Below are 12816 nucleotides of genomic sequence, written 5' to 3' on the forward strand. Positions count from 1 at the left end.
TTTTAGTCCATGCTGGACATGCCACGTTATGTAGCAGTCCCGGTGAAAAACATAGTGCACGTTGCGAAGCGGACTGGCGTCGCTGTCCGAAGGACGTGAAGATAAATGTTGCTGGTGCAACATTCACGAGAGCTGTTGTGGGCTACAATTCAGTGAATCGGTATCGAAAAAGGCAGCAGTGCACATCATGCCGCACATATACGGAACACTACGATCGGATCCGTTCAAAATCCACACTACCGCGATAGGTATGCACGTGCTTCTCCTGCTGTCTCATTGAATGCCGCCAATCTTTGCCTCCTGGGGATCCAATTCGTTGCCGCCAAAGACGGCTCCTGTTTCCTTTGAGTTTTTCTTCTAAACGGTAGTGCTGTGTGAAAAAATTTTGCTTGCATTACACTAATTGAAACACAGACTTTCATTTGAGACCCAGTTGTTTTTGCATTTTAGTGCCCCTTTAGAGAAATTTCACATCCCGACAGACCTCAGGCACAGAGGTAGAGTTTAGAAATTCCTGTTGTTACTAAACGCTTTGGAGTAATAACTGTATGATATTTTTCAACATGACGTTGGTGAGGCAAACCGACCTCATAATAACATTTTTGGGGAAAAACTGCAGTAGTCAAACGGGAGTACTATACCTATGCAAGTATACATAGTAAAATAATTATACAGGATGTTTCAGTAACCACGTAAAAAAAATTTTAATAGAAGCATACTGTGGAAAAACATGCTATCAATGGCTAACTTTTGCCACATACTAAGAATAATTTCATCAACTCCACTTAATGGATTAATTACTCTATTTAATTTATTGAAATGAACTCAAATTTGTCAAGTCTACGTAGCATTTTTTGGCGATAACAGAACATGCATGTTGGATTTACTCCATCCCACTACACAATACACTCCCTACTACAATGGTAATAGCTGAAAAACAAGTGCAAAATCATTGTCTCGAGACGCGCAAATTGTTTGGCATCCCCAGGCCATCCATCCACAGTAGCCAGTTCATCCTCAAGAAATGCCGCAAGGAGGGCGAGAAGAACATGGACCTCACTCTTCAGATTTCATTTCTATGCTTCTGCTCATAACGGCAGAAGGTTGAAATGCCACAGCTACCCCAAAAAACAACAGTGAGAAGTAAACAGGAAGGGCCAGGTCACTGTTTCCTTCTGTCGCTTCTTGCACCTACTTTATGAAGAACTGAGCCCAGCCGGCATTTGTGTGTCTCGAAACACAGTTTTTCTTTTTTTCCTAGCTATTATCATCAAAGCCCCAAGCTTTCCGTGGTGGAAAATTAACATATCTGCGGGCAAGAGAAAACAAGCAAGAAATGTTGCAGCATTCTCCCAGAGGCCCTATTACAAGCCACTGTCGAGCGCCACCGACAGTGTCGACAGAGGAGTATAGCTGGGAAGTGATTACGACCAGCGGGAGCGATACCTGCCAGTTTCGGTATTTCAACGTCGCCTTTATCATTAGCGCTTGGTTTGTTGACTATTGTTAGACTTGGTTTATTTGCAGGGTTTAAGACTTCTGGGAACGAGACGCCACACTTTCAGCCAATTGCACAGCAGGAGGAGAATCATGTGGAATGCTGCTTGTTTTGAAAGCAGATGGCGACACGTTGACGATGAAGAAAACGTCTCACGCATATCGCCCAATGCACAAGTAATATCAAATGATGTTGCAGTTCATGATCGAGCACCGCAATTCATTCACAGGCATTTTGTCGCCGTCCTACACGCAATTAGACAGGCAGAAGGAATGGGCAGAGTTAGTCACAATATTAAATTCCAGTGAAGGCGCCGTCAGGACAGTTGACAAGTGGAGCACTGTTTAGGCACAAGTTTAGGCAGACCCTTGTGTATTGCTCTGATAATCTGTACATGGATGATTGTGAAGTGTAGCCTCTGCAGTGAAGCAGTTTCACAAAAGAGGTCTCATCTGATACAAACGCATTGTTGTGCTATCTAAACACCGACTGCAACTGTGGGTGTGTTGACAGGATTGATTGATTGATTGATTGATTGATTGATTATGTGTTTAATGGCACAAAGGCAACAGGACAGGAGACATGCAAAGTAACTTGCAGCCATCTCCACAGCTCTTGCTCTGCATAACGACAGGGTTGAGGCTGTCATTCCTGCGAGTGACACTGTCGCCTACGGGTGATGCGTTTGGAGCCAACGGAATATCAAAACTAGCATTACGTTACGTCACGTGCACTCGATCCCGAACGACACGTTCATGCTACCGTCACGGATCAGACTTTTTTTACCTAGTTACAGAAACACCCGTATGTCTTGGAGCTGAAATTTTCGTGGGACATCATGCAAAAGAATATAACACACAACAAAGCATTTGACAGCAAATTTTTGTGCACTAAAACCAACCAGATGAAGTACCATATTTCCCAGTGTATAACACGTACCCCTAAAATTAGTGGAATTGGAAAACTGCCAAATGTGTACAGCGCATCTACACATACGCGCCCGACAGAGGAGAAAACACTCGCGCTAATAGGGCATAGAAACTAACCATGCATCGCTGTCAGCACCCACAGTAGCCAAGGCCCATATGTTGATTATGGGTAAGCACTTTTTGTTACATCTACCACGGATGCATTGCCTACTTGAAGTCATTAAACTCTGATCTGACAGGGTTTGTGTCTATAGGCCTTGGTCTCCTTGCCACCCTCTGTATTATACTTCTCTAATGAGCTGAGGGTGACTGATGCTTCGACAGCGTCCCATGTTTACTAGACCATAGAAATCTTATGGAGAGAGGCTAGAAGGAAAGCTGGGGAAGAGAATCGGAGAAGAGCAAAGCACTTGAACGGGGCGCTTCCCTCTCTCAATGTATGCGCTCAGAGGCAGCCATATTGAATCAGCCGAGGAAACGTTGTGTATTTCCAGCCCGTGAAAGCAGCCACAGTTCCGAAACCTGTTGCAACACTTGCTCGGTTGCTCCTCTGCTACCGTCGGCTACATATTTTGTCAGTGTCCACCCCTATCCAGGCTTGTAGTTAAGGCTGGTTGAGGCAGCGGCAGCGGCGACCCCATGTGGCGTCCGTGTCGTGTCTGTTTCTTCGTGTGTGTGTGTGTGTGTATGTGTTTTCATATATCTTACGGTTTCATAGGTTCTGGCGGTGTGTTACTGTTCCAAAAACATTTTTGCCGTTATGTTTGCTGTATGCTTACTGGATTCCTTTGTTTGCATGTGCCGCGGCAACAGTAGCTGATTCAATATGGCTCTCCCCTCGCCCGTACGTCCCAGTTTTGGAGATTTCCTTCTAGCATACTCCTTAAGATTTCTATGCACTAGACCCATTTGGTTACCTTGACATACGATTTCTCTGTCTGCTCTTTGTGTACTCGTGCTTGCCGTCTATCATGCGGTTTTCCCAAACATGCCACTTAGATGAACGCCCATGCGAAGTGTAAAGCTACATGTTGTATGACCTCTTCAGGATATGTTCAACAATATAATGCACAACACTATAATGCACCACAATGCATTATATGCTCTAAGTATTTCATGTTGTGCAGCAGTATGACAAACAGATCTAACGATAGTGATTGCTTCTGTAAAGGAAGATGAGTCACCGCTGGCTTCGTGACCTCGCGCCTTGCATCCCCCACCGACATTACCTTTTCGTTTTGGCAATAAACCCGAACGGTTCCTTCGGTACGGACGTCTTGGCTTCACTTCTTGCTATATTTGGTGCCGAAACCCGGGAGCCCCGGACTACAGACGACCAAGGAGCGTTGACAAGACTTGGAAGGAGGGACCGTACCGAAACTGGACAATGGCGAATCTCGAGCACCTAAAGAAGCTTCGAACGTCAGCACGATCTTCGATTACTCGCACTATCACCGAACTGAAGACTCTTCTGACTACGACGCCTTTGCCTCGCGATCAACTACGAGATAAACTAGGCTTCCTGGATGAGAAGTTTTCGGCCCTTAGCCAGCAAGACCAGGTGATCCAGAATCTCATCACAGACGAGCTTGTGGAAAGTGAGCGCGAGGCCTGCGACCGCTATCTGGAATCGGTCATAGCAATCAGGTTTCAAGTCCGCGCTGCGCTGGGCACTTTGACCTCGACGCAAGTGTCGCCCGCTACAGGTGATGCCCCATCATTGCCGACAGTCCAACGTCTCGCATCCCCTGCAGATGGTATTACCCTGCCGAAGCTGAAGATCGACACCTTCAACGGAGACCTGTCTAAATGGCAGGGTTTCTGGGACCAATTCCGGGCAACAGTTCACGATAACCAGCGTCTGACTGACGTCAACAGGTTGAAATATCTTGTCTCCCTCGTTACCGGACCAGCAGCTCGTGCCATTGAAGGCCTTACGATCCTCGACGGGAATTACGCGACTGCAGTTGAGATCCTTAAGAAGCGGTTTGGAAAGAGCGAGCTTCTGGTGACCGAACACATGGGATCGCTCTTTGATCTCAAGCCGGTGACGTCCATTAGCGATGTCAAGGGTTTGCGTGAGCTGCACGAGACGGTTACAGTCAGAATAAGGAACCTGAAGAGCCTCGGAGTCACGCTGAGCCAGTACGCGATTGCCGTTCGTGAGGCTGTCCTGCGGAAGATCCCCAAGGAACTCGAATTGGAATACTATAAACAGAAGGATGAAGAGTCGACTGTTGACACACTGACATCTCTTCTGGACTTCCTTGAGACTGAGATTGAGTGCCGCGAGCGAGTTCGACGTTCAGCGGAGGACGTTCCCCTTCCGAAACGCAGGGCACCCTTAACACCTTCTGCGTCGTCACTTACGGCCAATGCGACGGACTCTTCATGCATCTTATGCAAGTCCTCCCAGCATCTTCTGGAAAGCTGTGACAGAGGGCTGAGTCCAGATGAAATCAGAAATACCCTACGTCGCGAAGGTTGTTGTTTCCTCTGTGGAAAGAAGGGCCACCGCTCCAAGGACTGCCGTGTCTGCTGGAAGCTCCGATGTGGACGCTGTCACAGGCGACATCTCACTCAGCTATGCCTGGGCTCGTCTAGGACTGAACAGCCTGCCGCCTCCAATCCCTCTTCTGCGCTTGCCGCCACTACCTCCACCGAAAACGTTGTGACGTCCTTGTCGTCATCAACTATTTTTTCATCTCCACGCTCTGAGGTACTGCTGCAAACTGCTAAGGTGTGGCTCGAAGGAAGCAACGGCCGGAGGATCCTAGCCAGAATCCTTCTCGACGGTGGCAGCCAGCGTAGTTTCATCCGTCAAGAAGTATCGACGAAGATCGGGTGCAACATGATCAGAACCGAAAATTTGAGGGTCCATACTCTTGGCAACGTCTCTTCGCGCCGCAAGAAGTACCGTTGCGTTCAAGTGCTTTTACGGAGCCAGTTCTCCTCCGCGAGTATCGTGATCGAAGCAGTGGAGTACGACGACATCTGCTCGGACAGCTTACCGTCCTTGAATTCGACAGCGGCACAGCATGTGAAAAGCATGGGTCTCCAGCTTGCCGACGAGCCCTCAGCTCCTACCGAAATCTCCCTGCTACTTGGATCCGACTTTTACTGGAAAGCAGTCACCGGCGTAACAGTCCGGTTGTCCGAGTACCTGGTAGCAGCAGAGACGCTCTTCGGGTGGACAGTTCAAGGCGCAAGTCGAGACGGCAGCATCCGCAGTCGAAACGTCGAGGTGATGCGGGTAGGCGTGCTATCCGAAGATACTGCGAGTATCGACTCTCAGCTACAAGCGTTCTGGGAACTAGAACATTTAGGCATTACTGACCCCTATCCATCTGACCTCGACACCGATTCCGTTCTGCAGGATTTTCGGGCCACCACAAAGCTGGTTGACGGTCGTTACGTTGTACGCCTACCTTGGAAATCGGAAAGGCAACCAGCCTTAGGAGACAATAAGGCGTTAGCGATTCAACGACTTGAGGCTACTACAAGGAAACTACGACGAGATCCAGCACTGATGGAAGAGTATGATTCTACCATTCGGCAATACCTTAATCTCGATCACGCTGAGCGTGTTTCTGCGCCTGAGTCAGTGTCTGGACCTCTGTATCACACGCCGCACCATGCAGTCATACGAAGAGACCGCGAGACTACAAAGGTCCGTATTGTATTCGATGCGTCGTCGAAGTCCCCTGGTTGCATCTCCCTCAACGAGGCCTTACACGCTGGACCAAACCTGAACCCCGACGTCCTACAACTGTTGCTACAGTTTCGCACATACGAAGTGGCTCTAACGGCGGATGTAGAGAAGGCATTCCTTCAAATTCAACTGGACCCATCCGACCGTGACTGTCTGCGATTCTTGTGGTATGCCGCTCCTCCTAAGACGGGTGAACCTTTGCCACCGGTTGAGACTTGGCGGATGACACGGGTTCCCTTCGGAGCGAAATCGAGCCCCTTCCTCCTTGCAGCGACTATACGTCATCATCTAAAGTCAGCAGAGACATCGTACCCGCAGACAGCTCCTTTGCTGTCAAACCACTTTTATGTGGACGATCTCGTTGTCGGCGTCGCCACCGTCCAGGAGGCGCTCACTCTTTACCACGAATCACAAGCAATATTCCGTGACGCTGGCATGAAGCTGGTGAAATGGACTACCAACCGCTCGGAGCTTCAGGGAACTTTCGAGGCCGATGGAACTGCAAGCCCATCCGCTACGTCACAGAGGAAGGTTCTTGGACTCGGTTGGGACATCAGCACCGATGAAATCCGGTACTCCCTGAAATCCATCACGGAGTTCCTCGAGAGTAACTTGAACACCGGCACTAAGCGTTATGTGCCTCAAGCCGTTGCACGTATCTATGATCCCTTCGGCTACGTGACGCCATACGTTGTCACGGCCAAGATTCTGCTACAACGTATTTGGCTGGCAAAGCTGAACTGGGACGACCGGCTACCAGAAGATCTCATGAGCACGTGGTCTACATGGTGCAGGCAGGTACCCCTACTGGCTCGCGTTTCCCTACCGCGGAGGTTAACTGCTCTCAACATTTCTGAAGCCTCCTGCTCGTTGCACATTTTCAGCGACGCCAGTCCGCGAGCATATGGGGCAGCAGCTTATCTTGTGATTAATGACGGTAGTGGATATACCGAAGCGTGCCTCGTTTTGGCGAAGACCAGAGTTGCTCCGCTGAAGACAGTCTCACTACCAAGGTTGGAACTGATGGGCGCAGTAATCGCTTCTCGGCTTTTGAAGTTCGTTCAGAGTGCGTTAGCAGTAACTCATGCCGCGACTATTCTGTGGACGGACTCGGAGATAACACTGCACTGGATTTACGGAGCACCAAGCGACTGGAAACCGTTCGTGCAGAACCGAGTGGCTGAAATACAGGGCGTTACGGATCCTCATCAGTGGCGACATTGTCCGGGCCATGACAATCCTGCAGACCTGCTCACAAGGGGTACTTCATGTCTTCACCTGATAGAGAGCAAACTCTGGTGGAAAGGTCCGTCATGGCTCATCGATCAGCAGTCTTGGCCTCCACCTTGGCGGGTTCCGCAAGAAACGTCTGAGGAGGTGCGAAACGAGGCTAAGGGTAGCGACTTGTACTCCGCGCCCGCATCTGTAAAGGTTCCCATAATGAATGCGGACAGGTACAGTTCGCTTCACAAGCTGCTGCGGGTCACCGCCTGGGCCTTGAGGTTCCTGCACAACAGTACGCACCCCTCCCAGAAGAAGACTGGTGTCCTTACAGCCGAGGAGATCTCAGCGGCGGAAGAGTACTGGATTTTGACGGCTCAGCGTGAGTCTTTTGGGCCTCATCCGACCACTCACAAGTCCCTTCAGAATGTATCGCTGTTTCATGACGGGAAAGGCGTCCTCCGCATGACAGGTCGACTGCAGTACAGCGATCTCCACGAATCAGCGAAGCACCCCATTGTCATACCTTCGGATCACCCGGTTACGGCAATGCTGATTATCCGGGCACACACAAGACTGCTTCATGCCGGAGTTCAAGAAACCTTGGCAGTACTGCGCGAAGAGCATTGGATTATTCGGGGACGTCAAGTAGTGAAGAAGACTCTGCACGGATGCCGTATCTGTCGCCGAGCAAAGGCCCAGGCCTGCGCAGAAGCCACTGCTCCTCTGCCACGAGACCGTTTATCCCAGGCGCCGCCTTTTACAGTCACCGGTACGGATTACGCAGGACCACTGTACTACAAATGCTCGGAGCGGTCCGCTAGGAAGTGCTACATCCTAATCTTCACTTGTGCGGTGACTAGAGCAGTCCACCTGGAATTGACTAAATCTATGTCGGCCGAAGATTTCCTGATGGCATTCAGAAGATTCCTGTCGCGAAGAGGTATCCCTGAGACGATGTATTCGGATAATTTTAGAACGTTCAAGCGAGTGCGGCGCGATCTCACCCTCGATAGGCTGTCGCAGCATCCTCAAGTAAGCGGGTTCCTCACGGGGCGCCGCCTCTCATGGAAGTTCATCGTAGAACGAGCAGCCTGGTGGGGTGGGTTCTGGGAGCGTCTGATTCGAACCGTAAAGACGTGCCTGCGCAAGATTCTAGGCAGAAGCACCCTTGGATACGAAGATCTTGCTACGGTCCTCGCCGAAATCGAAGCTGTGATGAATTCTCGGCCACTAACATACGTCTCGGAAGACCCAAACGATTTTGCGGCCATCACCCCCTCCCACTTTTTAGTAGGCCACAGGCTCACCGCTCTCTCATCACGCGAGCCAAGAGCCGCAACCGGGTCAACTCCCGTGGACCTACGACGACGATGGATTTACCAGGAGAGGTTGACAGACCGGCTTTGGGAAAAGTGGACGAAAGAATATATCCTTTCCTTGCGATCGGCCAACACCTGCAAGCCTGTCCAGTCACGCAGTGTTAAGGTCGGTGACCTGGTGCTGATATCCGCTGAGCAGAGACCACGAATATCTTGGCCTTTAGGGCGAGTCAGCCAGGTCAGGGTCAGCCCAGACGGAAGGATACGGTCGTGCGAAGTGACCCTGCCAGGAGGACGGACACTCAACAGGCCGGTCCAGCTTCTCTACAGACTGGAAGCAGACAGCTGACCACCTTTTCGGGCGGCGGAGTGTAAAGGAAGATGAGTCACCGCTGGCTTCGTGACCTCGCGCCTTGCATCCCCCACCGACATTACCTTTTCGTTTTGGCAATAAACCCGAACGGTTCCTTCGGTACGGACGTCTTGGCTTCACTTCTTGCTATAGCTTCCTTTACAATGTGCCTCACATGCAATTCGCTAACATGTCAAACCACCTGCACCAGACATTTAAATTGGAAACACACTGTGATGAGCAATACACTTAAGTGTGGAGCAGTGTTTGACTACCATGATTAGGTGATGATCTAGACAATGTTAATGTGTAAAAAAATGAGCCATGCTCACTCATTATTTAGTTCTATTTGAATGCAGTTTGTAGGGTACAGACTAGAACAAGAGCTAAACTGTGTTATGTGAGGGGCCTCACCACGGGCCAAATCTTCCTGTTCCTTCATTATTGCCTTGGACTCCTCAATATGCTTCTGCTACAAAAAGAAAACAAAGTGAGTACAAACGACCACACAAAAAAACGTATCTCTGCTCACTGGCTGCTTTTCAGGAGAAGCACCTCCAAAATCAAGACCATCGCCCTTGAGTTTGCTGTAGAGAGACGGGATAAGGCTACAAGGAGGGCATCGTACCTGGTTCTAAGGCACACTCACTTGAGTTGTGGGTCATTGCAGAAATCCTCTTCTGCCCACTTCTTTAGAAGCCCTTTCATTTTCTCCACAACTTTAGGATGACCCTTGAAATGATGCATGATGAAACAACAAATCCCTTTTCCCACTTCACTCACCTTTGATAGCAGCTTTTTGCATTCAGTCTCAAATTCTCTCGAACACACTTCCAGGTGAAAGATTTTGCCACAGTTCTTTACACATGCATCTAGCAGCTGGAAAGTATGAGAAATTTTCATTTCACTGAATTAGCGAACACACAAAGTTGTCACGTGTAATGAAATAATCAAGGGATAACTAAGGCCCCTGCTTTTCTGCTGCGGAAAATTCAAAATTATGTGGCACTGACTTGTAAATTCAGTTATTTTCTGCAGCAAGCAGTCAACAGCTGCTTGAAATGGGAAACACTTAATTTTCTTGAATAATGTGGGGACGAAAATATTTTACAAAATTACAGATTGAAAGCACTGTTGTGGCTCAGCATTACATACATGGTATCTTGATTTCTCCTCTGACAAATACAAAGGTCTGTGACCTGCAATCATTTTATACCTGCTGAAAGATCTTTCAGCATCTACAGAGTTTATGGAAAGATTATAAGAGGGAGCTTACAATACATGCCCTGTGAGGACACCCTTTTTGTTTCTGGGCTGAAGGCACTATACAAAAAGGAAAGCTGTACCCTTTCCTTGGTTACATTTCTTCTTTTTGTTGAGTCATACCAACTCCAAGGAAAACAGGGTTATTGGAGGACACTGAGGGGGAAGGTCAGTCTGACGTCACAACTGTTTGAAGCACGTCCAAAACACTGATCTTCATGCGGGAACTTGTGCCTGCCGTTCTAGTGTAGGTCGCATTTGTAGTGTAGGAAGCATACCATCTTGTCAGGCCTCAAGCGGAAAAGGATGGAGTTGAACGCTGGTGTGAAACATGAAATATGCGAACACAGGAGACAGAGACCATCAGAATCCATCCAGGAGGTCAGGGAATGGGTCCAGGATAAACTTGAGGTCAGCTTTGCTATGTCAACCATTGCTATCATTCTAAAGGACACCGAGAAATGGCTGAATATGAATGCCGCGGAATCGACAGCCATGCGACGTTTTCCACTGCAGCTTGAAGAACTGGAAGCCCTGCTCATGCTATGGTTTGGGAATGTACGTACAAAGGAAGCTGTCATCAGCGATGAGATGGTCCAAGAGAAAGCTCGCTCTCTTGGTGCCCTGTTCGGTAAGCCTTGGTGGCATCGTATCGTCCAGAACGTCCAGTCTTTTTACAGAAATTGGCTTTACAAGATCTGATAGAGCATACTAAAGGGGGAAAATAGGGGGGCGGGGGGACGCATTAATTTTGGACGCCATTGGATTGCGATTCCTCTACGCAATAAGTAGCCGCTATCATGTGGGGCTGAGACACACTATTGTTGCCTCCGTCAACCGCAATTGCGAAGATGTGTCGTCTCAGGCTCTCCAACACTGCATTTTGCACGGCTGCAGCCATTTCACTGATGATGGCAGTGGTCTTCATCCGTCTACACCAGTTTCGTTTGCTTCGTCACATTTTGGGAACATCTTCCGGAACAGCGGTCACACGTGGTCGCTTATGCTGCGCGGCTGGTTGTGCTCAATCAGAAAGCCCTTGAAAAGGCACTTTGCACTTTTTTTTTCTTCTATCACATCACGTCACACATCACATGTGCAGGTATTTCTTCTGTTTGGAGATCGCCATCAGAGGAGACGAAACTATCGTAGGAGGCTGGACTGACGATAGGACGATAGCATGTCTTCTCGAGAAACACCGACACAATGAAACACGCAATCTGCCGCGACCTCCAGCCATAGATGGTCATGCTGCAAACACGTGTTACGGGCTGTCTTCTTCGGGAATGCGTTTGCGCAGCTTTTAAAGGAAAATGAGAGGCCCCAATTTTCCTGGAGATTGGATGGCACCTCCGTACAATTGGAAGACACAACGACATTCGGGAGTCTCCCCGATAATCCAGGAAGAGTTGGCAGGTACGTGCAGTGCGACACACCGATAAGAACAAGTTCGTTGGAAGGTGATTCGGTACAACATGCATCTAATAATAATTTGTGGCTTTACGTTGAGAGACAACTTTGTCAACATACGTCAGCGAGCAGATGTTTTCTGTGATGAACCCGAATAATTCAAAGCTACGTTCACAACTAACTAACACACACCTCAAAGCAGTCGTTAAGATCACAACTGCACAATCACTTTCACCCTGATTTCGATGCAATAGTTAAACACAAGAGGTGGGAAGTTTCCTCAGTACACAGCAAATAAAAATGATTGCTGACCCTCTGAGCAATGCTAAGTAACGCAAACATACTTTGCTTGAAGTTCTGTGTTGTGTCATCCATATCAGAAACAGGGTATCCCTAACCTGTCGTATGCGGCCCGCGTAGATCTCCATGGCTCAATGCGGCCCACAGACACGAATGAGTTTGGCACCCCCGCTCTATGCCAAAGAAACCAACGCCGTCGCCGCAGAGAGGTAGTTTGCTGTGTCTGAGATGTGGATCCGGGGATGGCATGCGCAACGTGTGAAGCCTTTTGCTTGTTCAAGCATGCGGTGTCTATTCCGTGGTCCCGGGCAACCATGTGGACACCCAAAAACAAGTTGCCGAGTGGGCTGACCAACAGCGAGAGGAAAGAGTGCCACTTAGCACTATTGCCCAATTGGTAAGCAATGCATGGCAGCAGCTTCCACAAGAAATGTAAAGCATTTCTCAAATGTGGCATCTCCAACGGCCTCAACAGCACCGAAGATGGCCAACTGTGGATGGACAATGACAAAGAGGAAGATGCTCTTGCAGACGATGTGTCTAGTGATGGTGACAACTAAGAATTCAACGTAATCTTTCATGACTGTGAAGTAAAACCTGAGACAAGGAGTTCAGACCAATTCTCGTTGTACAAACGAGAATGTGTCTCAACTCCTTGCTTCGGGTCTTACTTCACAGTCATGCACCACCAGCTTGTCATCGCCATTTCGCTTCTGTAATCTTTCATAATAAAAAATATATTATTGACAATACGCACTTTTCTAATCGGGGGTTCGCCTTATATGCGGAGTTGAACTATACACAACAAT

At 48.8% G+C, this 12816-nt stretch overlaps 1 protein-coding gene across 4 annotated transcripts in view; it reads right to left on the minus strand.

Annotated features, from left to right (window-relative positions):
• Window positions 1–12816, minus strand: part of LOC135376470 (signal transducing adapter molecule 1-like) — a 76018-nt gene that overhangs the window by 54555 nt on the left and 8647 nt on the right. Inside the window, exons 3-6 of one of the 4 annotated variants that reach the window (XM_064608985.1) lie at window positions 9818–9913; window positions 9684–9766; window positions 9567–9621; window positions 9449–9503 (exon numbers count right to left, since the gene is read on the minus strand). In XM_064608985.1, the coding sequence (XP_064465055.1) occupies window positions 9449–9503; window positions 9567–9621; window positions 9684–9766; window positions 9818–9913 (289 nt within the window). Of the gene's footprint in view, window positions 1–9448; window positions 9507–9566; window positions 9643–9683; window positions 9767–9817; window positions 9914–12816 lie in introns of all 4 variants that reach the window. The other 3 variants (XM_064608984.1, XM_064608983.1, XM_064608982.1) reach the window with 3 other exon arrangements.

Source organism: Ornithodoros turicata, unplaced genomic scaffold (assembly GCF_037126465.1).
Source record: "Ornithodoros turicata isolate Travis unplaced genomic scaffold, ASM3712646v1 ctg00001113.1, whole genome shotgun sequence".
In the NCBI taxonomy this organism is placed as follows: Eukaryota; Metazoa; Arthropoda; class Arachnida; order Ixodida; family Argasidae; genus Ornithodoros; species Ornithodoros turicata.